Source organism: Dermochelys coriacea, chromosome 18 (genome assembly GCF_009764565.3).
Source record: "Dermochelys coriacea isolate rDerCor1 chromosome 18, rDerCor1.pri.v4, whole genome shotgun sequence".
Classification (NCBI taxonomy): domain Eukaryota; kingdom Metazoa; phylum Chordata; order Testudines; family Dermochelyidae; genus Dermochelys; species Dermochelys coriacea.
In genome coordinates, this window is record NC_050085.1 from 7,757,995 (window position 1) to 7,785,675 (window position 27,681).

General features: G+C 45.8%; 1 protein-coding gene across 4 annotated transcripts in view; it reads left to right on the plus strand.

Annotated features, from left to right (window-relative positions):
• Positions 1–14,792: 14,792 nt before the first annotated feature.
• PAX7 (paired box 7) overlaps positions 14,793–27,681 on the plus strand; it is a 153,777-nt gene continuing 140,888 nt past the window's right edge. The window contains exons 1-4 of one of the 4 annotated variants that reach the window (XM_038377128.2): positions 14,793–15,351; positions 17,476–17,711; positions 18,568–18,697; positions 20,188–20,316. In XM_038377128.2, coding sequence (XP_038233056.1) covers positions 15,267–15,351; positions 17,476–17,711; positions 18,568–18,697; positions 20,188–20,316 — 580 coding nt within the window. In that variant the 5' untranslated portion in view covers positions 14,793–15,266. Of the gene's footprint in view, positions 15,352–17,475; positions 17,712–18,567; positions 18,698–20,181; positions 20,317–27,681 lie in introns of all 4 variants that reach the window. The other 3 variants (XM_038377125.2, XM_038377127.2, XM_043500000.1) reach the window with 3 other exon arrangements.

Sequence of the window (27,681 nt, forward strand, 5' to 3'; positions counted from 1 at the left end):
GGAAGCACGCAGCAGCCAGGCTGGCCCCAAGAGGGACTGTGTCACTATCCAATATGATTATTGTATGGCTCTTCATTTCATTGTATCTTCCATTTCCTTCTTCAATTAAAGATATGCTGTCAAGCCCTGATTCAGCAAAGCATGTGCTTAACTTGGAAGCCCTATTAAGCCCATGTTTAAGTGCTTTGCTGACTTGGGGGCCTTAACTAACTTCCTGTGAACAAAGCCAGGGGCAGTTGTAGCAGGAGCGAGCTCAGGTTTGAATTTGATTCTGTATGGCAACCGCTTGGTCAGTGCTATTCGTTCACCACCTCGGAGGAGTTCCACCCTTTAGAAGTTAATTCCTTGGTAACTTTTAGAGCAATTTTCAGTTCCCATTATGCCCGCTGCACTCTGTGATAAGTATATGGCTCCTCGACTATCTAGTGAGCTACAGCCTGGGAGATAGTTCTACCTTTCCCTTGAATAGCGGAGGTGATGTTAGGGAAGTGGTTCTATGGATTATGATAAGGGAATGGGTCACTTTATATGCTGAGCATAGTTGCTAACTTGTCTTTCCATACCGGGGGTTGTGAAGGCTAATTTCCATGCAGCTCTCTATCTCCTATCAATACCAAACATTCAAATACATCCTGAATGTTAAAAGCAAAAGACCCTTCCTTTATAGATATGGCATCATATAAAAGAAATGTAACCACGGGCTTTAGAAATAATGTAAGTAGCTGTTTCAACATCTAATCAGTGAACCATGAAAATATTTTTTAAATGAAGAAGGAAAAAATCATGACTTGTTTCTTTTTAATTGTTGGGGTTGGGGAGGAGGGTAAGACCTTCCAAAGGTAGGTAGGTATTTTTTCCCTGAGACTATAAAATACCTTATGAATGTTAAAAAACTGATTTAAAAAATGTGGACCAAACCCTGATCTCAGTTACAATGGCATAAATGCAGCCAGAGTAATTCCATTAAAGTCTATGGGAGTTACTCTGGATTTTTGCCAGTAAAACGAAGATCAGAATCAGGTTCTGTGTTTGTAACAGATGGGGCTCAGTCCTGGGAAGCACCACTCCCCTTCAACTCTCCTTAAAGTCAGAATCTAGCAATCTGCAAGGTTAGCTCTTAATAGATAATATTGTATACGGACCCAATCCTGCTCCCAATGAAGTCAATGGCAAAACTCTCCTGGACTTCAAGGGGACCGGAAGCAGGCCCTCAATTGTCATATCCAATGGTTTGATTGTAAAATTCAGTTCTCCAAATGAAAACAAATAATTCACTTTCAATGATGTGTTTGCATCAATTTATTGCCCGATGTTAAACGATTTATGGAGAAAAAATAACAAAGTGGAGAGGAATAACCTATCCATTACTTTTCTAATGAAAATTCAGGAAATGAAAATTGACTCTTGAAAAATACCCTTCTGCATTGTTTTCTGGGTTTGTCAGCAGATATTTATTCAACTTTATGGTGCATTAGTAACTAGATTATCTTCCATCTCAGAGCCCTGAACTGGTCTCAAGTAGGAGAATTTCTTTGTTCAGAAGTCAGCACCAAATTAAAGAGAGCTCTCAGAGAACAGTCCCTGCAAAAATACATACCCAAGAGCTCCTCCAACTCCAATTGGTTTGCTTGCTTCCTCTGTTATCTTGACTGCAAAAGTTTCTTTGGCTGCAGTTTTTCGTACAGCGTTTTGTTATATCAGAGCATGATCCACAGCCCATTAAAGTCAGTGGAGTTTGTGCTTAATTTCCCTGGACCCGATATTCCTCTCACTTACACCACTTCAATGGAGTTACTTCTGATTTACACCAGCACAACTATGATCAGAATAGGTCTCACTAGGCTGGTCTGTGCATGGATTTCTTGCAGCAGTGTAAACTAATGGGATTTGTTATACCAGAGCAAACCCCTCCCGTAAACGCACTCAAATTGGTTTAAATCATGCTTTAACATAACAGTTTAGCGAATTAACTAAACCAGATTCCACATGGTTTAAACCAGTTTGAGTGTGCCTACATTAGGGGCTCTGCACAGGTGTGTGGTTTTTTTAAAGCAGTTACTTACACTGGTGCAAATTTTCTAGTCAAGAAAAGGGTCTTAAGAGGCAGATTCACACTTGATGGAAATTGTCATAGCTCTAGGGCATTTTACACCAGCTAAGAATCTACCCCTCTGTCTCTGGTATAAAACCCATTCTGCCACTCTTACTCACACCGAGTGGTACTTTACTAAACCAGTATCCCCACTTAAATCAATGGGACTGCTGTCGAAGCAAGGCCCCAGTGCAACAAACAAATCTATGTGGCTGGAACCATGCGTTCTCTGGGGTTCTACCCCAGCCCAGGAGTATGCCTGCCTGGATTCATTTGCAGGATTTGGGCCCTATTGATTCAAATAAGGATGATAGAATTGGACCCTTGAATAAGCAGAACCAAAACAAAAAACAACAACAACAAAAAATACTTTCTTGCTTCCAATATGTCAGATAAGGATGATAGCTCAGTTTGAGCCTGTTCCAAACCAGTGAAGTAAGTAGAAAGACTCCCATTGATTTCAATGGGCTTTAGTTCAAGCCTTTACTCTGGATTATGGTTCAGATGTTGATGTAACAGGGTCCTTATTAGATTGGGGGGGGGGCTGATTTTAATTGTAATGGCTATTTAATTATTCTTTTGCTAAGCCAAGAAGAAATGATAGTTGCAGGAGATTAAAGTGCTATAAATTCCTTCGATGTTTCTGAGGACTTCTCTCCTCTGACACAAATGTGATGAATGTTGAAAGTGAGAATTTTCCCCTTTACTGATTTGTCTTATTGTGAACTGGTGCCATAATTATTATGACAAGATAAATAAAACGGTTTAAATAATATTTTAAAAGAAGGGGGAGAAAAAGCAACTGCATCTCAGATACAAAAGCTAAATCTCGAGCGCGCCTAGCTCTTATCAGTAGATCTCAAAGTGCTTTACAAAGGAAAGAAATGTTACAACCTCTATTTTACGGATGGAGAAACTGAGGCACAGATAAGCAATGTACCAAAGGTCCCTCACAAGCCCAGTAGCAGAGCTGGAAATAGAATCCAGGTTGGTGAGCTCTTCATTCAAAGTCCTACCCACTGACCCATGCTGCCCCATTATTGTCATTATTATAACTATTACACCTAGAGACCCCCCATGGGGATTGGCCCCATTGCATGGGGCACTCTACAGACACAGGAAAAGACCATCCCTTTTAAAGATGGCAGTCAGAAGATGTAAATCAGGAGTAACTCTGCTGATGCTAAGGGCTTTGTGCCCATGTGAAAATGGTGTTTAAGGAGAATGAGCCTTGATGGTGTGAGGATGGGGTAAAACTCATCCAAGAAACAGCTGAATGAATCAGGCCCATAACCCTGATATGCTAAATATTGTGCCATCACAACTATTAAAGGCTAGAAAAAAAGCATTCCACTTTATTTTTGACTGCAACTCTTAAAAGACATGAAGAGCTGTTTGTATGGAGTGGTATTTCTTAACTTGGTGGGGAGAGGGGAGCAGGCGGACTCTTCTTTAGTTTACTAGCTAATAAAATGTTTTTCTTTCCTATTGTGGCATCCTCCACCCACCTTCTGGCCTTTTACATTTGGTGTAATTAGAAGCTACCTGGTGTGAATGCAAATCGGGGAACTGAAGTTTTCTCGGTGGGGCTTCAACCTCCTTCCCACTTACTGCCTCCCTTCCAGCTCTAGAAGTTCCTGAAATTCAAACTTGCTTTCGAAAAGGGACTCTTAGCCTCTCTCAAATTACAGCCTGGAAAGGACAGAATTACAGTTCTCGAGGATTAAAACAGGCCCTGCCAGGATTAGGTAACATGCCAGGGAGGAGACAACACTGACAAAGAAACAAATGCCATGTTAGCATGAGCACAGACCCTGCCGAGAGGAAACAGTGATGCTTCAGGCTGCTGACATTTTAAATGAGAGCATTTTATACAGGTTTTACAGGTTTGGGAGAGGACAAGGGAAAATAAACTATGAAGCTATTCATTACCAATGTGTGAGGGGAGCAATTGTCCAAAGCACTAGCCAAATCATATGTTTGGTCCAGCTTCATGAAAAATGAGGTAATTTTACACACAAACCATATTAAACATTACAGTGGCACATAAAGGCCCCAGCTGAGAGCTGGGACCCAGTTAGGCAGCGTGGGTTCATGGTTAGAGCACTGGTTGGGGACCCAGGTCTGGATTTTATTTCCAGCTCCACCATTGGCCTGCTGGGTGACCTTGGTCAAGTCACTTTACTTCTCCATGCCTCAGTTTCCCCATCTGTAAAATGGGGATACTGATCCTGGCCTCCTTTGTAAAGCACATTGAGAGCGACTCATGAAAAGTGCTATATAAGGGCTAGGTGGTGGTATTATTATTGTGCCAGGTGCTGTACTAATGCCCAGAATGAGAAATAGTGCCTTCCCCAAAGAGCTTACAGTCTAAATAAATAAGACTGACAACCATAGTATTGCCCTCATTTTAATGAGAAGTGACACAGAAATTAAATGACTCACTCAAAGCCCCCCACAGGGGGGCTGAGAATTGAGACCATTTCACCTGAGCTCCAGCCCACTGCCTTAATCACAAGACCAGCCTTCTGCTGCAGTTGTGTCCACAAACATTCACCATTCAGTGCTGCAGCATAGTGCCATTCAAATAGCAGTTACTATGGCAATTCTTATGAAATATTGGGCCTAATTCACTTCACATTTACACTGGACTAATGCTACTGGTCCATGGATTCAGATGGGTGTGAAAGTGGCTAAGTGAGATGAGCGCCACAAAGCCACCCCAATTCATCTTTACACTAATGCTAGTGCTTGCACCAATGCTATTCCAGAGCTACCCTAACATGTTCCCTGGATAAGATTCAGTGAGAGCTGAGAGCTCCCCCTCAGATGAGTAACAGATACCGGAAACCGTTTGCTTCCACCTCATTTAGAATCACGTGGCCCCACTCCTTTCCCTCATTGCTATCATTGCCTGCTTACCCACAGTCCCTGCCCTCCACAGCAGTGGCCAAAGAAGTCAGCCAGCTGACCCTGAATATATCAGAGGATAAAGGAGGATAGAGTAGAGTTAAGGTTCGTGGGGCAGAGTTAAGGTTAATGTAGGAAACTCTGAATTCAACTTCTCTGAGTTTAATGTTGTTTTTTAAACTATAACCTTTTATGCTTCTTGGTTTTAAAGGGAAAAGTATTCTTAACCTTAATTTTGTTTAACAAAGTTTGGGGAGGAGGGCTGGGAAGATATGCAAAGAAATCTTTGGCGACATTAGTTGTCCTCAGCCTTCTGCGGATAAAGCAAGAAGAGAAATATACCCAGAGTTTACTTTTGGTATATCAGAAACTGATTCAGAAAAAATGATCTATGGTTTGCTAAAATGATGGACGGCGCATGGGATAAGTTGCAACCAACTTCACTAGATGCCCTACCCATAGCAAAATTAGGGCCTGATTCTGAGAGCTGCTATGTGCTTTCCATTGCCATAGGGCCAAATCCTGCATTCCTTAGTCCATTTTTAATTAGTGCTTGTTCACCACTGCTGTCAAGGTAAGTTTGCCTAAGTAAAGCTTAAGAGAAATGACAGTAGATTCCATTAGAATCTTTCACCTGATCTCTGTTAGTTTCTGCCGGTCACTGCAAATTCCTACCTGGATTCCACTGGTTTTTCCTGGAAGGCCAGTAGCTCCGGGACCCAGAAGATCAATGGGTCTGTTGCTCCATTCCTAACTCTAGTTGCCATTTGGAACCACAAGGAATTGCCTGAAAAACTTCAACTGTAGTTTTCACTAGGGATGGACAAGTAAGAACTGAGGGTTCAATTCTGCTTTCAGGCACATCACAGTGTAAATCTCGAGTAAATCAACTACCCTCACTGGAGTTACACCGGTGTAGCTGGAATCACAGCCTGACTCTGCATAAGGGCCTCAGGGCTGGGTCCATTGAAGTCAATGGGAGCTAAGGATGTTCAGTAATTCCTGGGCAATTGTCAGGGGAAGGAGGATAAATCTTCTTATGGGAGGATCCTGAGATCTCGTCTCCGGGGCAGTTTTCTTGAAATCGCCTGCTGATGCATTTAAAGACAGAGGACCTGATTCCACACTGTATTACACCAGCTCCATTGACTGTCCTGGAGTTCCACTGGTATGAAAGTGGTGGAACAGAGTGAAGAATCCAGCCCACACTTCTGCTCAGCAAATACATCTTTGTGGCCAGGGATAAACATTGTTTCTTGGTAAGGAGGGTTTAACATTGTTCACAGGGAAGGGAAATTGAAATCCACCAGAGGCAGAGCTAATTACTATCCCCTCTTCACTCTCCACTCTGATAAATAATCAGAACTGCTCTGTCCAGTGGGGGGAAGCAGATTCCCTTTGATTTTGTTTTGTGCATAAGTTTGATAACATTTTTTTTTCTTCACCTATCAACCTCCCAAAGAACCTAGATTCTGGTTTTATCCCAGTGGTTTTCAAGTGTGTCTCCCTGGTCCAAATTAAATTGATTGATTGGAGATGAAGGAAAGAATTGAGGGCAACATACTTGAATATAATGGGCCAACTCCGCAGCTGGCATAAATCAGCATAGCTCCATTGAAGTCAACAGAGCTATGCTATTTACATCAGCAGAGGATCTGTCCCGTGGCCCTCCTAGTGGGGACCAAATTGTAAAGTGCTGCAAATAACCATTGAGTAATTAACCACTGGAACAATTTACCCAGGGTGAGGTGGATTCTCCATCACTGACCATTTGTAAATCAGGATTGGATGTTTTTCTAAAAGATCTGCCCTAAGAATTATTTGGGGGGCAGGTCTCTGGCCTGTGTTACACAGGTGGTCAGACTAGATGATCACAATGGTCACTTCTGGCCTTGGAATGGATGAATCTATGAAAACACAAAGATCTTTTTAATAGATCCATCCCCCATTCAGGGGGGCTGGAACAATTTGTACAGTGGGTGTGGGGGGGGGGGTGCTCAGAGCCAAAGGAACCAAACTGTAAAGATGTATATGATGGAAACCATTTCAAGCCAGGGGGTGCAGCAGCACCTCCAGTTCTAAGTAACACCTATGGCCCAATTTCTAAAAGGAGCAGGAGAGAAAACCCACCATGAATAAGGATGAGAAGGTTTCTGATTCTGAGCCTTTTCAAGACACAAGTGAGCTGGGAACGATGAGAGAGAGAGCAGGGGTTGGGGGAACCTTTGCAAATGCACTTTTTTTGATCTATCTTAACAACCACGATAGAGAATTAAATGGGATTCATTTCAGTGATGAAGGAATTAATGGCAGAAGGGAGAATCAGGTTCAGGTAGGAGACTTGAATCCAAAGAAGGAAATAAAGCCTTGAAATTCAAATGAAAAAAGAAATGAGTCTGTAAGCATAAAGGGAACCTATTTTATACCTGTAAGACTAACTGTATAACTAGAACCAAGTGATCCCTCTGGGAAGCAGGAATTGTGTTTTTAATTCACCTAAACAAATATGCAGCTGGACTCCAATTCCATCCACTTCAATGACAACCAGGCTCTTCATCTGGACTGTTCCCATAACCTTTCCACTGCCACATTCCCCCAGGAGTTTTCACCCTCCTTCTCATTAGCGCCAGCGTCTTCCTGAAAGGATTAGACCACACAGTGGAATATAACTAGTCTCTGCACTTAACTCCAGACGCTTTTTCAGCTGAGGATCTCAAAGCACTTTCCACAAAGGGCCAAATATCCAGCTGCCCCACTTCACAGCGGGGGAAGTGACTTGCCCAGGAAAAGTGGCGTAGCTTCCCCGGCTGCATAGACCACTTGCAAGGGTGGAGCCAAACCCTGCTTGAAACTGGAGGAAGCTGGGCCAGGGTGCAAATCACAGCTCTCCTGGCAGAAGCTTGGGGACTTGCCCTGTTGCTGGTCCCAAATTGCGGAACTGGGGCTAATCCAGAGGATAGACCAGACCAGATCAAGTGGCGGAACCAGGAGTAGAGCTGACCCCTAGAAAGTGCTGAGTGGTTTTGAGTTCCCAAGTGGAGACCCCTAGATGGTTAGAAGGCAGGTGCTCACCACTTTTTGAAACTCAGACTCCTTCCACCCACTAGTCACTGTTGAAAACCTTGGTCCCCTGCTCCCGCTACTAGACACACTGCCTCAACTTGCAGGCAGCTGGAATCCATCCATGTCCCTCTCTCACACACACACACCCAAACCACATGCAACAACCCCCAGAAGGAACACAAAGGATCATACAGTTCCCATACACACCCTTCCGCATCAGCAGGAGTGTCCTGCTTTAGCCCTGCGAGATCGCTGCTGAACAGGGGAGAGGCAGTAAGAACATAAGAATGGCCCTACTGGGTCAGACCAAGGGTCCATCCAGCCCAGTGTCCCGTCTTCCGACAGTGGCCAAGGCCAGATGCCCCAGAGGGAATGAACAGAACAGGGCAACCACCAAGTGATCCATCCCCTGTGGTCCACTCCCAGCTTCTCTCAATCCGCTTCTTCCTGATTATTATTATTTACCCTTTTACCACATCATGTGGTGAATAAACCCAACACACAGAGGGAGGGAAGTATCCCCAGCCCACCCCTGCCTTAATGCCTTCTGAAGGAGGCTGTTTGAGCCTGGTAGCAAGAGTATAGGGAAAGCACGTTGTAGGCAGAGCAAACCCAATTAGGAGGTTGCACCCTGACAACAAGTAGAACTGAGCCTTTTAGCAAGGAGTATTTAATCTTCTTTAGAAAAACTAAGCAGGGACTACCAATGGGATAGAAGTTCGTGTGGTTCTGCTGAATCTCTCTAAAGCCACTTATAGCTTCAAAGACTGAGCAAGACCAGTGCCCGCCTTACTATTTTGATTTGTTTAATGAAAATACTTCGCTCATTCCATCGATGTTAGGCTTTGATAAGGTAATTGTTCAAGGGCGCAACTTACATCCTATTAATACCGCACTCCGGGCAAATTAAACCTGGCCCAATGGCAAGGCCGCTCCGAGGAGCCCTGTGGAATCCAGCCCGGAGTGTTGTGACACTTCGCCTTTTGTTCGGGATCCTGTCAGGGAGCGGAGCTTGACGGAGTTTTATTCGGGGGTTTGTGTCTTGCTGTCCCTTGAGAAAGTCCCTGGGAAAATAAATGCATTCCCATTACACACAAATTAGCAGCCTTCCTTGTGAGGCTGCAAGGACTGCGTCACACACACACACGCACATAGTGTGGGGACATGCAAGAAATTGCAAACCAGTTTGGGGTTTGTTTGTTTTTTAAAATACAATCTTGGAGGTCAAACTATTTCTCCCTTCCAACTTGGGGCTTGAAAAAAAGCCCTGTTGTGGCCTGATGGCATGGAACTTCTTTTTTTTTTTAAGCAATTAAGTTAAGAGCATCTCTCTCGCAAATAAACAGAGCCTTGTTTTCCCAAGGGGGGGGGGGGGAGGAAGCAGGCACACAAACCGAGAATTAAAGACCAGCGCTGCTCTCTCCATACCAACTAGAGGGGTCGCATTCTGTTCCCATTGGAGCCAGGGAGTTCAGTGGCAGCAGATTTTGAATGTTCATCACCTGATTTTTTCCACTTCTCAGTCCATTCACCTACATAAAAAGCAAAAGCTAAACTAAAGGCAATTCATCTGAACATAGAACTCCTTGAAGGGAGATCTTTCTGGCCAGGAAGCTGAACTACAGATGTCCATACTGTGATGATAAAGTGTGTTATAACTTAAGAACCAATATAGGACTAGAATAGAGCTACACACAAATATTAAGGTAATTTACCCTCACATCGAGCTTGATTTAAAGCCCATCGTAAGCACTGGGGCATTTCAATGCGCTTTGGATCAAGCCCTTAGTTTCTGCAAGAACATATTCATGTCAATTTCGTTTCAGTTTTTACACAAACAGTAAATCAGTGTCATGTGTCGAGTTTGTGCCCTTTAGATCTTTATATATATATATATTTGTTTGTTTTACTTTTCCCTGGAAACCAGATCTTTCGTGACATGTAGCTTTTCAGCCCTGGACTACGCTTTTAAATAACAAACGAGTTCTCCTGCCTCTTGTCTTCGATGCTCGCTGCAAATATCCAGTCTCTCTTCTTCCCAGGGGGAAACATTTTCAGAACGAGCGTGTGACTTTTTTTTAATGATTTTTTGCAATGGTCGTGTTCAAACAACGGCAAAGCCCTTCCGAAATATTTTTTAAATCTCCAGTTTTCGAGGCGTATTGGTCGCCTTTGAAAGAGAGTTTCATTGAATAATCGCTTTAAAATAACCTCATTACACCGAAATTTCAAGTGAAAAACCCTCACATGAATAATCTTCGTGTACATTTCAGGAGAGGGGAGTAACTTTCCCTTAAATAATACCTCCCCCGGCTTTTTTTTTAATTACATTTTAACAAAATAACGATCAAATTCTCCAGCTTTTAATATTTTCAAAAGCACATATTAAAAGGCAAGTCTGATTTGAACGATCTTTTGAAGAGACGCTCTCTCCTTTCAATCCTCTCTTGGAGCAGTATCAAAATAGACGTTCAAATGCATGATCCTAATAAATAAAGAATAAGAATTTTTTTAAAAAGCCATCATTAATAGCCTGTCTCTAAAATGCACACTGACTAAGCTGGCGAGTGAGGTGGGCAGCTTTGCTTTTGGCAGCGTGTTCGTTGCCTAAGTGATTTTCCTGGGCAAGCTTAACCTATATGCCTTCCTCAAGTCGAGAATTTAATAAACAGACCTTGACAGGACGCATCACCATGTTAGCCAGCTCCTCCGCAATTTACATATGCCACCCCTCCGTTGAGTGGCTCTAAATTCCACCAGAAGCAAAAGGAAGATGAGCTGGGGGGTGGGTGGTTGGGTGGGGAGAAGGTGGAGGGGGAAAATAACACCCCTATTCCCTTATCCTTATGAGTTGTCTTTCAGTGCTGATTTACAAGCCATTTCTCCAAAGGGAGCAGTGATATATAGCATTTATCAACCAGAAACATACCTTAGGAAACCATGGAGATACGCAGAGAAGTGAGGAGTCCCTTTCAAGAAGAGAGGAATTCTGTCTTGTTTCTTTAAGCAGTTACTCGGGTCCTTTTCTTGATTGATGCTTGTTTTAATCTATTGCTTAGCGCTCCCAGGAGAGAAAAGAAGGGGGCTCGCCTTTGTGCACATGGGTAATGAAGCAAAGCATTGGGGGAAGGGGCAAAAAGGGTCCCCCCCTTTCTTAGCTCTCCGCTTGGGCGCTCAGGTAACAACCCCTCCCCTGCAGCCCCCAGATCTGCATGTGAAATTGCCATTTCACCCCTGCACACTCCTTAATTGTTGGAAAAATTATTTGTGAAATTGCTTTCCACCAGGAGAGCGATGCACGCTTATTACACACACACACACACACACACACACACACACACACACACACACACACACACACACACACACACCACCTTGCATTTCCAAGGCATGGAGTTCCCATGATGCTGACAACCTGCTTCCCCCAACAGAAACCTACTGCCCCCCCAACACACACACACACACACAAACACACACACACACACACACTTAAAAAAATTAAGGGCTGCTTAAAATGCCAACACCAAAGAAGGCAGGTGCCATCTTTGCCTTGTGGGTTGTATGATAAATGCCCAGTTGACACTGGGCTCCTGCTTTGGGTTCGATGCAATCGTTAGAGCTGAAAGTTGGAAATCAAGTGTCAAACGCCAACAGCCTGGCCCTGAGAGGTGGGATCGGGGCTGCTGTTACTTCAGCCTGCTTGGCCATAATGCCTTCATCAAGCGAGACGCATTGTCTGTGGAGATGATTATTACAAAAAATACACTGGACAAAAGGATGAGGGGAGAAAGGAAGGGCGGGGGGATCTGAAGTTTCTAGTGTCAAATCTTTTTCAGTTCTCCCTGCTCCTTTGGGCAGGGTAAGAAAAACAAACCCTACGTTTGATCTGGGATTTTTATCCGAGAGAGGTGACCTTAGAGCAGCTGGGAAGGCAGGACACTTTTCAAATAATCGTGTATCTACAGGACTATCGAGAGAGAGTCTCTCTCAGGAGGTGTTCTAAGCAAGTGGGTTAATGGGGACAAGATTTCCCCCCCCCATTTCCTTAATCAGCTGGGGGGGGGCGTTAAAAAATCAGAGCCGTTCAATTTTCAACTTCATTTTTTTCCCAACGAAGTGAGGACAAGTTGACGTGAAAATAACGAATTGGAGCGATGCTGAAGGGATGCAGCGAATATGGGTCTTAAAGTCGGTTCAAACGGTTCCGTTGCATCCCTTTCCTTCCCCCCCTCCCCCCGTTCACTTTGCAGGGTGTTTCTCCTAAAAGTTTAGGAGCTGACACGTGAAGGGGGAAAGAAGGGATGCGATAGAAAATATCTGAAGCGATTTGACTCTTTGGAAAGAAATTGACAGGATCCATTTTTTCTCTCTCCCTTCTGAAAAATAACGGTCTGGCACAAACCCATTGCCAATCAAATAACCCTCTGTCTCACTCTCATCACTTAGTTCAAGTTCTTTACTGTATCTGGGAGCTGATCATCTTTGGAAACACACACACACACACACACACACGCTGCAATGGTTCAACTCCAAGCTTCTTTTAACGGGAGGGATTTTCTTTTGTGCCTTGCAAAGTGCCTGAGAGCTATCAGGCTGGGGATGGAAGAAGTGTGAATGATAGAAAAATTGAAGCGGAAGTGGGGAGGTTGCTTTTAATTGTTGGATTGCAGCTTTAGATTGTCAACCTCAAACGCCTCAGGCATGGAGAAATTTTATAATGGGAGGACCGATTAATAGTTGGAGGGGACTTTTCATTAGGCGGGGGCAGATGCTGATGTGCCCTTGCCTTATGGGAAGAGAGATGGAGAACCATCATTTATCTAGCAGCATATTGACTATTATTAGAAAAGACAAAACGGGAGGGAAAAGTGATCAAAAACCTATATTATCTTGGGAATTTTTTCCTGTTCTGGCTCGTTTTCCAACGGGAATATTCTTTTTCGTTGTGGGAGGGGGGTCCGATTTAATGGGAGAGGGTTTGGGAGACCTGATTTTGGTCGCAACAACGTGTGTTTTTATAAAGAAAGAAAAGCTGCAAGTGTAGTTTAAAAAAAAAAAAGTTTTCCGTGATTTCCAGGAAAAGTCCTTTTACAGATGCAAACAAAAGAGTCCGCAAAGCCCTGGCGTCATTCCCTGCTGAGAAGGAGTTTTGTTCCCTTCAAGTCCCAAAGCAGCCACCTTCAAGGGAAACATTTGCTATTTGTTCAAACTGTCCTGGGTCAGCGGGACAATCCCCCATGGGGAAGCCACGGCTCCACCTCACGCTTGTGGATGGCACCTGGGGGGGGGGGCAATCAGCTCTGTGGCAAACGCCCCCGTGCACTCAGCAGCACCTTCTAAAGTAGGACCCGATCCTGCAAAATGTTTTCCCTGGAGGCAACTCTCCCCTGGCAGGAGTTTTGTTTGCCAAAGAGCGGGAAGAAGAAAGAACAGAGGGGGAAAGGCGCTCCGGAGTCAGGTTGTTTCGGACCTGCCTTTCCTCTGTTAAAAACACGAATGATGAGCCAGCCACACAGGGTAACTCAAGAAAGGGCCGCGCGAAGGTCTTTGGGGCTGGATTTATAGATTGAGGCGTGATCTTTGCCCGGATCCTTAAGAGAGTTTTTTTACACAACTTCCCTTGGCCTCTTCCCACTCCACCTGGCTATTGACTTTGCTCTTTCCCGCATTTGGCTCTTTGGTTACCCCTCGCCCCCAAACCATACCCCCAGATTGGAGGGGGGGGGGGTCTCTTAAGACAAGAGAGAAACTTGTCTCCAGGTCTGGAGAGAAGCAGTCGGGACTTCCAAAGGCCAGGCACTTGGGGGGATGAAAGAGGAGAAAGCCCCCATACAAACGTGAATAGGGTTTAAATCGCAGCGAAGGAGACTCGTAAAGAAGCACAGGGGAAAGGGGTGATATCGTTTGGCTGCGAAGGCGTCAAGGATGGTTTATGTGTCCACATACACAGCGGTTGCGTTTGGCTCTTGTAACTCACTGGGTCATTTATTCCCACCAGACACATTCGCACTGGACTCATCTCTCCGCTCCCCGCATTTGGGGGTGGGCGGGCGTGGGGGGAGGTTCATTTTCAACCTGCTTCGGGGAGAAGCTTGGTCAGCGGCTTCAAACGAGTCACAGAGATAGAGAGAGATCCCCAGAAGCGAGCCGGCTGGAGACAGGCGGGCGCATGGAGGCTGGGGAGAAGGGTTGCTTGGGTTAAATGGTTATTGAGTCCTTAGTTGTGGCAAAACCTCCCGTGATGAGAGAGGATTGAGAGAGGAGTCAGCTCGGTTGCCACTGGAGGAGAAAGGCGTCGCCCAAGGCAAGTCGGGGGCTCTGGGCTGCCCTTGCTGGGGATAATGCTGGTAAGCGCTTAAAGATGCCTTCAGCTGAAGCCCCGTGCGCTGGGAAGGGAACGTGTCTACCACGGGGAGATGCTTTCCCAAAGTTTTCTCCCCCTCCCCCTTCGTCCCCCCCCCCACAAAATCCCCGGCCTTCCCTGCCAAGCCTAGGAATGAATTACAAACCCCAACCCCTATATATGCCTGGGCGTTAAAGCTGCTCTCTGCTATTGGTCCCTCGGCCCCACAACAGTGGCCCTTCCCCGGTTCATGAATAAAAGAAAGACGCTGGAACCTATCACAGCTCGCCTGGGGCTCTCTCCCTTCCTACCCAATGCGCCAAAGTTAGGCGCTTTAACTTCCAAACCTTCCAGCTGACATAACGCCCCCCCCCCCGGCCCATCACCCTCATCCCCTGAAAACAGCCATCCCCTAAGCGATCACCAACTGCCACACACACACACACACCATCACAACAACAAAATAAAACAGAAGGGGGGGGGAAGCAGTCCCCCCAGAAGCCCAGCCCAGCACTGAGACCACTTGGGATGTGTCTGCTTCCCCCTCTAGTCGGTGTGTTACATTCCAGAAGAACGAAAGCTCAGGCCAGCTGAGCCACACCACTAAAACTTTAAGAAGAATTTCTGGGCGGGGGGTGATTCCCCCCCCTCCCCCTTTTCTCTGTCGGAGCAAAAGATTTCTCCGTTGTTTTTGCAGCCCGGGGCTGGGAAGGAGAGTCCTGCGCCCTAACGGAGGAAGAAGACACACGCGTCTACTGCAGCTCGCGGGACTTCGCTTCGCTCAGCCCAGAAAAGGGGGTGGCCCGGCTTTGATTTGTGTGTCTGTTTGAAACCCAACCGCCCCAGAGTGACTCCGGAATGGCAACTTTACCCGGGACAGTTCCCAGAATGATGCGCCCCGCGCCGGGACAGAACTACCCGCGCACTGGGTTTCCTTTGGAAGGTATGTCTTGACCAATATGTATCTTGTAAATGACTCGTTTCTAAACAGCCGATCGCTGGGGGGGGGGGCATCTCCCTCCCTGCCAGGGCCATAATGCAGCCTTAGCGCCCAGGGGGAAGGTAAACTTCCAACGGACGGTGTGATTCCCCAGCTAATTACCCTGTAACTTTCAACCCTCAGATAGTTTAGGGGGCAGATCTCAGTCAGTTGATTTTCTGCCACAGCCGTCAGTGATTTGCCCGGTAATTGACTTTAACTAGCGTGGTGGGTTTGATTCTCCCCCCCCCCCCCCCATGCTGGTTTGTCGCTCCAGACCTCAAGCCCCTAGACGGACACGATTCGGAGCTTCTCTCCAAACTTTTTGTTTCGCTCCCGAGCTGCGTCGCTTCCACCTTTGGAGCATCGGAGACCGAAGCCACCCCTGGCACAAGGGCCCCTGCTAAGGACTGAAATGGACCCGCTTGCAGCTGCCGCCGAATGGTTGGGGGGCTTTTTAGCGCATGAGAGGCCCCTGGAGCTGTCAGATGATGTGCCATCTCCCCAGCTCGCAGCGCGGCTGCATTCAATTCTCGATTTATCTGCCTTTGCAGGGTGTGTGTGTCTGGGTGTGTGTTTGCCCATTACCGTTATTATTAGTATTACTTCTCACCCGCCTGCTGGCTGTTTAGCAGAGGCAAATCCAGAGTGGGACCCCTCTCCCCGCATGTATTAAACAAGAAAATCTCAGGCAAGCCGTGATCAAGTGGCCAAACTGGAACCCGGTGGAAACCCACGCAGCCTGCAAAACACACAAGCTAGGGGGATTTGCTCGAGTGCTTTTCTGTAGCAAATGAAGTAAAACAGACGGCCAGGGAAAGGATCAAAGGATTACAACAATATTTGCACAACATGCTTGTGAATAATGAACAGAGAGCGGCCGGTGATTTTAGTACCTCTTGAATGTAAAATTGGCCACTCGAGTGTTATCTGTCGCTAATGATATATCCAGCGAGTGCTGGCCGAGTGACTTTGAATTAGTAGTGCATGATTCTTATTAAATCGGGAGGCAATTTCGGGAGTCGACTGTTCTTTGCAAAGAGAAACTCGGCCCCTCTCACCCCCCCGTCACCTCTTCGCAAATTATGCAGCTGAGTTCTTCGGTGTTTTCGAGGCTGTGAAATTGTATTAATCTGCAAGATATACATTGCCAGGTATTAAACAAATGGGGGAGGTCGGGATTAGAAAGCCTGCCGCCCCCAGCCCCTGGAAGAAAATTCTGCAGACTCTGTATTAGGATGAAAAAAGAACAGGAGGACTTGTGGCACTTTAGAGACTAACAAATTTATTTGAGCATAAGCTTTCGTGGGCTACAGCTCACTTCATCGGATGCATTAGGATGCGTGCTCAGTGCGCTCTTGTTAAACGCGGCCATCGCAAAGAACCGACGTTTTGCTGGTCCAGTTTGCTGTTAAAATATTAAGAGGGTTCCCGTGGCACGACTTCCTTGACATTAACAAACATATCCTTCCCCTTTTCCCCCGGATAGACATAGAGCAAAGAAAGAACCGGAGGGTTTTGACGAGGTCATTCGAGCCGTGTGATTTTTTTTTTTTTTAAACATGCCCTTTCCTGTGGTTTGGATCAGGCACTAAAAAAAGCGCAAGGAAACTTTTGTTTTAAACACCTTTTGTATTTCAAAGCCAGGTTCAAAATATGGGGACCATCAGCCATATAACGCGATAATACATTGGCTGTTTTGGGGAGGAGAAAAATGATTTTTATTTATCGCTAGAAAAACGTGTCCTTATTTTCTTATGAAGACATCGAACTCGATAGGCGAATATTACCGTCGCTGTCGATTATCTCTGTGTAGAGAGGAAAATACAAATAGATACGGGTGGTAGATGGAAATATATCGGTACAGATGGAAATACAGACACGGATCTAGAGAGAGAGAGAGAAAAGTTTTATAGAAAGAACTAGAGAGAGATCTACAGCCATCAAAAGAAACACAGAGAAACACGTGTAGCTATAAATGAGAGAGGGGGGTGCACAGAGAGGGCAGATACACACATAGAGATGGTCTAGTTGTCACTGTGTCCCTGACCCGACGTTTCTCCTCTGCCCCCCCCTTCTGAATTCTAGTGTCGACTCCTCTGGGCCAGGGCCGAGTGAACCAGCTCGGCGGGGTGTTCATTAATGGCAGGCCCTTGCCAAACCATATCCGCCACAAGATAGTGGAGATGGCCCACCACGGCATCAGACCCTGCGTGATCTCCAGGCAGCTGCGAGTCTCCCATGGCTGCGTCTCCAAAATCCTTTGCAGGTATCAGGAGACCGGCTCCATCCGTCCCGGAGCGATCGGAGGGAGCAAACCCAGGGTGAGTGCAAAGCCAAGCAGTGGCTGCTCCAGCCAGGCGCTGGGGGGGCTTACAGCTCGGACCCTGCTGCTGTTGAAGCCAATAGGAAAATACCTTCTCCCCCCCCCCCATCCCATTGGCAATTCCCATCAACTTCGATTTCCAATGCAGCCTGGGCACTGAACTCCCACCTTCCCTCCCCCCAAAAATAATGCACCCACTCTCCCGACGGTGCCTTGGCCCCCAAGCTGAACGCAAGAAGCCAAGAGGCGCCGTCGCCCCCCACCCCTGTTAAAATGCATTGTTTGGATGAAATGTATATGCAGGGGTAAGGGGGGGGGGATGGCCGTCTAATGAAGCTGCAATTTGCAGACTCAACTGGGTAGAAAAGCGATGCGGAGTTGAAGGCAATGAATAAATTAGAATGATTTTCCACATGCAACAAGTGGGGCACACTCAAGCATTTGCTTCGGTTCCCGGTGCCTCTCGGGGGGGAGCCCGTTTGCATTTGAGGGATAAATCGGGGTGTGGTGTGGATGTGAGTCTAGATCTCCCTTAAATATCTCCCCCCCCCCCACTCGATTTCATACACACACCATAAATCTACCCTTGTCAATTTCAAGCGAAGAGCTTGGGACAAAACTCTTTGGCACCAAGTTGTTTCTTGGGAGGTGGGGGTATATAGGCAGATTTAATTCCCCCCCCCTTTATTTTGAATTAAATATCTTTCTTGTTAGACCGGAATTGTGACCTCGATGGGAAATCTGAAACCCTATGGTTCTTTTTTAAATTAAAAGTGATTTTTTTCTCTCCCCCACCCCCTTCTCCGTTCTCTGCACTTACTCTCCCCCCCCCCCATCTCCATTGATCACAAAAGCAGGTTGCCACTCCCGACGTGGAAAAGAAAATCGAGGAGTACAAGAGAGAGAATCCAGGGATGTTTAGCTGGGAAATCCGAGATAGACTCCTGAAAGATGGGCACTGTGACAGGAGCACTGTTCCCTCAGGTGAGAAGGCAGCTTGGCAAGAAATACACACACAGAGAGAGGAAAAAAACCATCCAGATAGAAATAGATCTAGGGAAACGATTATCTGCAACCACCACAGACTGACACCCAGCATATATCCAAAGGCTACAACACGTCTTCTCAGGCGCTGCGTCCAAAAGAAGGAGTTTATCTCTCTTGGGCATGGCAATAAAGTGATGTTAAAAAAAATAATCTAAAGGTTTCCTAGAAAGGAACCTGGAAAGTGCACATTTAAATTCTCTCTGCAAACAAACAAACAAAAATGGAATAAGGCAAACATTGAACCCATGGTGGAAAGGAGACCAAGTTTAGGGCACTGGTGAGACTTTACCTGTTACATCCCACAGCAAAGGAGCCGGAGACAGTCTAAAGGGGGTGAACACACAGCACCCACCAGCACCCTGTGATTTCTTTCAATCGCCCCTGGCTGATTTTCTGAGTTGCTCAGGGAAAGAACGAATTTCTCCCGCCGATGATGTCCAGAGCAAAGGGGGTGGGAGAGCGAGTGTCTTTCAATTCAAGTTAAAATAAATAAGCAAAGGTTTGGGGGCACCATGGCTCTCCAGTCTCCGCAGGACAAACTCCTTCCCCACGCCCAAACTTCCCTCCTTGGAAGTAGCTCAAAAGCAAGAGTTTAAAGGAAACCAGCAGTGGGCCCAATTCTGAACCCCTGCTCCTACCCCCATCAATCTCCCATTCACGTCAGGGAAGGAAAGCAAAGGGGGAAAGGCCAACCCGTGCTTGGTTTTTCACAATTACAAACAAAACGAGAACGAGATGCCGTGTATGTATTTGTGTCCTCGAGGGGGGGAGCGTGGGTGGGGGCAGTGGGTATTTCCGTGTGGGTACCTCTGGATGTGTGTGTCTGAGATTTGCACGTGTGTGTGATAAGTGTGCATTTGTGTTTGTGTGATAAATGTGTGGGTGAGAGAGGTAAGTGCATGTGGGTGTGTGAGACATACCTATTAGTGTGTGTGTAATTGCCTGCATGCGTGTGATTGCACGTTGGTGAGTGCTAAGTGTGTATTCGTGTTAACGAGAGTGTTGGTGTCAAAGCTTGTGACTTGAAGTGTGCACGTATGTGATCTGTGTGTTTGTGCACCGAGAGTGAGTGAAACGCGTGGGAATTAGTGTGTGTTGGTGTCTATTCCTGAGTGGGTGTGCAGATTATGGTTGTGTGTAAATTGCTGAGTGTGTATTTACGTTGCATGTTTCTATTTCGGAGTCTATGTGTGTGGGTTTTTTTTTTCTATTATGTGTTTGTGTTCGCAAGTTTATGGCTATGTGTGTATAGATCTGGGTTTGTGTGTGTGTGTAGTTTGTGTGCCTGGCATGTGTTTGCCGACCCGCTGCATTCTTCTGCTTTTCTTGTTGCTCAACTTTGGAAGCGTTGGCGGGTTGTCTCGCTTCGACCCTTTTTCCAAAGCAGCTTATACTTGCTTTTTTGTCTTTGACTGTCTGAGGTTTAGTGAGTTCGATTAGCCGAGTGCTAAGAATCAAGTTCGGGAAGAAAGAGGAAGAGGAGGATTGCGACAAGAAGGAGGAAGATGGGGAGAAAAAAGCCAAGCACAGCATAGACGGCATTTTGGGCGACAAAGGTAACTCGACAGGCAGCCAGACCTGGGCCCGCCCGCCTGCAATAAGCGACACTTGCTTAATATTTGTCACTTGCCGAAACTCTGGTCCCTGATGGGTTTGGCCTGGACCCGATCGTGCTGTCCCTGGAGGTCGGGGCAAAATTTGGTGAAGCAGGATCGGCGAATGTCTGCAAAACTTGCCTTTCTCCACCTCTTTCTAGTGATTAAGCGTTTCATAAATCAACACCCATGTCAAAAGTTACTGGCCATATAATCAAATGCTTTAGAGGCCCTTTGGGGCAAAGGCTGCCCGCTCCTTCTCCCAACTCCCTTTTTTTACTCCCATCACCCCAGATTTGTTTTAATAGATAGGACACACGCTGTCTCCAGGGCCCTTTCTAAAAGATCTACGAGAAAAGCAGACAAATGGAGAGAAAGGCCTTGATGAAATTGTAGAGATGGGCGCTTGGAAAGGGGGACGTATTAATGGGGTACCTGTATCACATTCCGCCCCCTCTCCGAGCCATCTGAGATGCCGGAAAAGAGAAGCTGGTATTTTCCTTGCAGTCACTGTGGATCAATTATTTATAGAGAAGGGAGGGAAGGGCTGGGGGGCGATCAGAGATTCCTAAATGAATTTGTTAAACAGATTTTTCTCCTGCTATCTAAGTGGTCCCCTGAAACTCTGGCTGACAGTTGAGCGATTTGGGCAATCAATATCAATTAGAGAGACTGGGATGTGTTCTGCTTTGGGGCACCGGAAAAGGCACCGTTGCTAACCAGAGAGCGACCAGTCTGGGGATGATGGTGCTCAGATGGGCAGTTGTAAGAAATCTTCCCTTGAAAAATAAAATCGGCGTTTGGGGCGTGGGGCGGGAAGGATTGGAGCTATTTGTTGAAATCTCCCCTCTACAATCTTCTCTCGCGGGTTTGGGTAAGAAGAACACCGGGGAGCAACCTGTAAACTTTGATAAACATCAGTTCTTGTGCCCAGGGAAATTGCAGGGGAGAAGGAAGATAAGTTTGCAGAAACAAAATGTTTGCAACTAAACCGTTTCTAGATTTTGATTCCAAACCGTTCTGGGACCCCCCCCCCAAAAATGTCAATGCGAATCCATGAAACAAGCATGAGAAAGGCTATAAAATAAACAGCGTGAAATGGATGTTGGGTCAATAAAAAGTTTGAGAGAGGAATGTCGCGTATACATTTCAATCTGTGAAAAGAACAAGAGGACTTGTGGTACCTTAGAGACTAACACATTTACTTGAGCATAAGCTTTCGTGAGCTACAGCTCACTTCATCGGATGTATGCAGTGGAAAATACAGTGGGGAGATTTATATTTGTTAGTCTCTAAGGTGCCACAAGTCCTCCTGTTCCTTTTGCGGATACAGACTAACACGGCTGCGACTCTGAAACATTTCAGTCTGTTTCTTTCCCACTCACAACGATCTTGATGGAAGGACTGGGGCTCTTTTTCACTGAAGAGAAAAGGGAAAGATCCGGTTTGGGATTTTCCAATCAAGATATTTTCGGCTTCTAAATCATAACTAGACCCTAACTCCCAGAAACCTGCGTATTTAATTGAAGGGAAATCAGTTCTTTTCTTGAGTTAGAGAATCTCACCTGCTTTCTGAGAAGAAAGGTGTCCGTTTAGGAAAACCCTCGAAAGGATTTCGATCATTTCTATGAAATAGGTAGAAAGCTGGGAAAATGGCAACTTTAGAAGATTTCAGGGTCGCAGCCGTGTTAGTCTGTATCCCCAAAAAGAACAGAAGTACTTGTGGCACCTTAGAGACTAACACATATATTTAAGCATAAGCTTTCGTGAGCTACAGCTCACTTCACTTCGGAAGGGTTCTGGTTTCGGTTGGTCTTTTTTCAATCAGTTAGTTTCTGGTTTGGTTTGAAGAGATTGCGGTTTCTTCGGGTGATTTGCAGTACTATTAGTGACAGAATTTAGGGTCAGAGGGAAAAAATTAGTTATTTTCTGTCACAGAAGCCTCCAAAATGTGTGTGCGGGGAGAGATCACTCTCGCAATCTGTTTTCACCGGCTGCAACGTTTCCCCCGCGCTGAGACAATGCGAGTGACTTGGGACATCGAACTCCCGGGATTTTGTTTTGAAAGGGGGAGGGCAGAATTGGGAAGAAAAAGCTTCCAAGTGTCACGATCAAACATTACTCTAAGTCTGAAATAAAGGTGCACAAAAGGGGGCGCTTGAAGGATCCGATCCTCCTTTTTCTTTCCTTTCCCCCAACCTTGAAGATGAACTTCATTTGCAAAGACCTTCCAGTCTATTGAAGCTTTATAAGCAAAAGATTCCTGGCCACAAAAGCAAACAGTTTAAAAGAAAAAAAAAATCTAAGCTGCCTTAAAAAAATGGAGTAAAGGGGTGGGGGTGGGGGAAGCGTTGTCCATTCTCATTCAAAATTCTGCAGGGAGGAGAAAAAGTTTGGACAAAGGGCCAAGGAGGGGAAGAAAAGGAGATAAATTATTCAAAACTCCCTGCTGTTAGGTAGTTTTGTAATATTATAGGACCGTCTGTTGGGAAAAGGCGAGCCGTGGGACGCTGCAAAATGTTTCGTGTGATTTTGGAAGGAGCCAGTGCTCATTTGCAAATCGGTCCTTTTGGGTCTCCGGTTGTTTTCCTCCCCCCTTGCGATATTTTTTTTTAAAGATTTTAGTTTGAACTTATTGCTTAAATAAATAAATAAACAAACAAACGAATCCGCCGGTGAGAAAGCTGCACAAATATTTCCCCCCTTCCACCCCCAAGAAAATAAGAATAAAGCGGGAACGTAGCTGTCAGCGTCTTTGCCCCGTTACTAAGACGTAAATTGATTTCCAGAAGCAAATACATGCACATTTATTTTTAGAAACCAGTGGTCCCCGATTTATGTAGGGGGGGTGGGGGGAGGGAAACCAGTCCCTTTTCGATCAAGGGCGAATTGTGGAACATCTCGGGATTTTAAGTGAGAACGCGCGCAACCCACCAAGCCCCCCGCAGTCAGTGCCACGGCTGTCGACTCGGTTCCCTGCAGAAGGACACCCCCAATTCTAGACTCTTTTCGCAGCGGCTCCCCTGACTTTGGAGAGCAGCTCTGGCTCCCCCAGATCTGGAAACGAAACACAGCAACCGCCCTTTGTCGTAGGCCTGGTGCGATGGGAATCCTATTTATTTGCAGCAGCTGATCGGATGCATTTAACCCGCTCGCCACAATGGTTATAACGAGGGGAGGCGAGTTGTTGTTGTTGGGGTGTTTTTTTTTTTAATAAAAACCAAACCAAGATCTCACAACAATCTTTTGCTGCAGTACGAAGAAGTTTCCAATGGCCCCAATTAAAGTAACTAATAACACACTTCAGAGAGAGAGAGAGAGAGAGAGAGAGTTCCAGCTTGGCTCACTTTTAATCATCTTTAGAGATCTCACCTCTGCTTAACCAAAATGGTTGTATTTTTGTTAGTTTTTTTTTTTTAACGACTGACAACCCCCTGGCTCAGGGACCGGTAGTTTTCAAGCACAGCCACAAAAGGCTCTGGTCTTTATTTAAAAAAAAAAATCGCGGGGAGGAAAAGGAAAAAGAAGCGACGGGGAGGGGGGGACAGAGAACTTTGTTTGGGGGCTTTTTTCCCTCGTGGCAAATGCCTTTGCTCTATTTGTGGGCTCTCCTCGCAGGGAGCCGGAGGAAGACAGCCCTAAATGCGTTCCCTTTTTCAGCGTTAAAGAAAGATTCCACCCTGCGCCTGTTTCTTTCTATCATCTGCTTGGCATTTAATAATGTTAAGACTTATTAGAGCTGGTAATGAAAACTGTGGCCGCTGAATAGGGAGCTGTGTTGGAGAGGGGTGTAATAGCTCCAAGGCATGCTAAGAAATGTATTTATCCCCAATCAGTGCTCACTCTCTGAGTTCCAAGCACAAACGTTAAGTTGAAGGGTTTTAAGGCAGATTAAATTGAGCCTTTATTTCTCTGCACTTTCATCTTTAAACGGCTCACTCCAGCTAGCCCTGGGCGTATATTCATGAGGCTTCACTTCTTCTTCCTCCTCCTTTTTTTTTTTTAGCCTTGTTAAACCCGCGTTATTATTATTTGTGGTGGTGGTGTTATTGATTGTTGTTATTGGGGTGCATGAGGGAGCATCACGTGGTACTGCAAATTCGCACCCAAACCGGCCCTGCAGAACGTCGGCGATGCGGATCATGCGGGCTGTGGAGAGGATGGGTGTGGACACAACCAACAGCTTAGGACCCGGGAAGATGCCTCGTGTTTAACGAAGAAGGGGAGGAGGGGGCAAGGCCTAGTGCAAACGAGCAAATGGTATTAATTGCAACCAGGCGCTGCGGATTGCTCCACAATCAATGGAAATAGGAGTGAAGGGGATAGGGGCTGGCTCGCTCAAGGAATGGATGAGTTTATTGTATGGAAAGATGATCTGTGTGCAGCATTTTTCTATGCAAGGCATATAAAGAACGGACCAGGTGAAAATCAATTCCTTATATGCGTTGCGTATATGGACACATCTTCCCCATATTGTAATCTGGTCAGTTTCACACACGCGCGCTTTATCTGCATCGTTTGCAACGGCAAAATGCATGTGTGATCAATGTTAAAAACCCTTAGCAATATATATATTGCTCAGGGTTTACATATATAAAAACGAGGCTACTGTAGGAGGGAAGGAGATCTGTGTGAAATATTTAATTGTAGAATTAAACAGGCATAAGAAATTGACCAGGTTACAGTCAGAGCAGTATAGGGAAAGATGATTTCTCTGTATGTATGTGTTCAGAGAGAGAGAGAGAGAGAGAGATCCCGTGTGTTTGCGTATTTCTCCATACTGTAACCGGGTCGATTTCTTGTAAGTGTGTGTGTGGCACAGGGTTTCACAAAGTGATCAACACCAGCATTTTGCTATGGCAAAAGATCCAGAAGCAACTATCTGGGTTACCGTATCAGTTTTGCTTCGGGGAGGTGTGGGAAGGGTGTGAAAAGAAGAAGGGCAGAAAACGGGAAGGAAACATGTACAGGTGTGAACGGGAGCAAGGGATGGGGGAGGCGGGGAAGGAAAGGTGTGGATATTTAGACACTTCCAGCTCAAGGTGGTAACAATTTAATTTGGCAGCAGCAATCGCTGCTAATGTGGTTTTCGGAGGCTTGCGACACTGAAGGAAGCTGTTTTGATTGTGTGTACAAGGACCTGCCAAATTTAATTAGGCTCCAGGGGAGTGAATGAATGAGGAGAAAGAGGGGACTCCTTCCCCCCTCGCCCCCACCCTCTTTCTCGGCAACATTTTTTTGCTGTCACACCTGGAAAGGGGGATTGTTTCCCTGTGTCGGAGTTGGGGAGGGGAGGGTCTCAGGCTGTTTATCAGCCAGCAATCTGCATTGATTTAAAACCAACAAGCGCCTTCTCTGTAAATGTATGTTTAGAAGGGAAAGGGAACAGACACTTCATCAAATCAAGGGATTACCTAAGGTTGGCAATCTAATCAAACAGAGACCAGGCGGGATTTGTGAGTGTTCGGAGTGAGATCAGCTCTAATAATGGGGGGCAGAAAAAAAGATAGGATGGTGTCAGGCAATTCATTGGCTTTAGGCTCAGTTATTCTGTGCATATTTCAGTGAGGAGGGGGGGGGAACCAGGGAGCGAAGGGGGGCGAGACTATGTGTGAGCACACACAGAGCTTACATGTCACAAAAAAAGCGGAGACAAATGAGGTACAACAATAAACACAGATAACAATTACAAAGGCAAACAGTGGCTTTTGGGAACAAGTAGCTGCAGAACCTGGTCTACATAAACAAAGTAGGCAAATGTTTGCAAGATAAACTCCTTCCTAAATCGAGTGTGACGGGAAGGAGAGAAGAGAGGAGGACAGATAAGGTAGGAGGGGGGATACACCAGTATAATATATACAAGACACTTTAACAAAAACAAATTTAAGACAAGGATGCCGGAGAGGGAATGGGGGAGTTCACTTATTCAGCAGGAAGAAGAATAATATAAGGAAGATGTTTATAATCCAGCTTTTTTGGGGGGGAGGCATGGATTTAATTATATACCAGGACACATATGAACCAGGTAGTTATGATCCCTGATTTGGGGTGGGGATGGGGGTTAGGATCAATGATAAACCAGGGAAAGGTAAGACAATAGAAAGAATAGGTATTTATAACCCGCGGGATTTTGTTTGTATTGGGGGGGGGGGGTATTCAATTATATGGCAGGAAGAATCGAAGGCAGATACGTCTGACCTAGGACTGTGTGCATTGTTAGCAAGCCCCTGGACCCAAAATAATTTTCCAGAAAGAGTTGAGGGCTGTGACGGGGTTTATTAGAGAGATATATAGGGATCTATCTAAATGAGAATGGCAAATAAGAGAGTGGAGGTGTCTGCAGTGTGGTTAAAGGAATTAGATATTTACCAGTTTGAAATAAGCCGGGTATAAAAAAAGAGAGAGAGAGAGAGAGAGAGGAAGAGAGACAGTGAAAAGATGAGACGGGAGAATACTTCAAACGAATTCATCATCTGGAGTGGTGCAGGGGAGATTTAGAGACAGTATTGGGAAGTTATTTAGATATTAATAACATATTTTCCTGAGGCGTCAGGAGTGCCTCCATACGCACTTTTTTCTCGCAGCTATTTGGCTGGGTGAAATATGGGAGACCCAAATGTTGGGAAGAGATAACACAATCAGCCTAGCCCTGGTCCTGTGACTGCATCATAGCATTAAACCCGGATTAACCTCCCCTTCCCCCCCCCCCCAAGCTTTCCAAATTTTTCAGTGGAATTTACATGGCAGGATTTTAAAGCACATATAACACTAGCCTTAAAGCTGTAAGGTTACTTGAGCGGGGGCGGGGGAACTTGCTGAAACAATATCTTTGTTACATATGAAATAAGGGACCCTCTTGAGACCTGAACTTTTGAGATATTATAGTCGGGCTATTCTCCCTCGCTTAAAAAAAGAAAGAAAGAAAAAGCAATTTCAATCAGTCGCTACATATGCCCCCCCCCCCCGTGGGTTTTGCTTTGTCATTTTAATCTGAAATGCGCTATGATCTAGGCTCTCTGTTGGCCGGGGTTGGGAGGGAGGGTCAGGGCTCTCAGTGCTTCCTAATATTGTGTGATATTGACTAGGAGACTCTAGTCTTCATTCTAGGTTGCCCTCCCCACTCTCGGAGAGAGGGGTGACCTTTAAAAAGAGGAGAGAGTTTGTAACCCTGAATCCCAACGAAAACTGACGCTCCAGGCCTTTCCCTGAAAGTTCAGCTGCAAAGCTTGGGTGCATCAGGGAAGAGATCTTCAAGCCTGGGTGTCCCAAATGCTTGGGATTTGCTGAGAGCGCTTGCTAAAATATCCAACCTGGCCAGAGGATGAG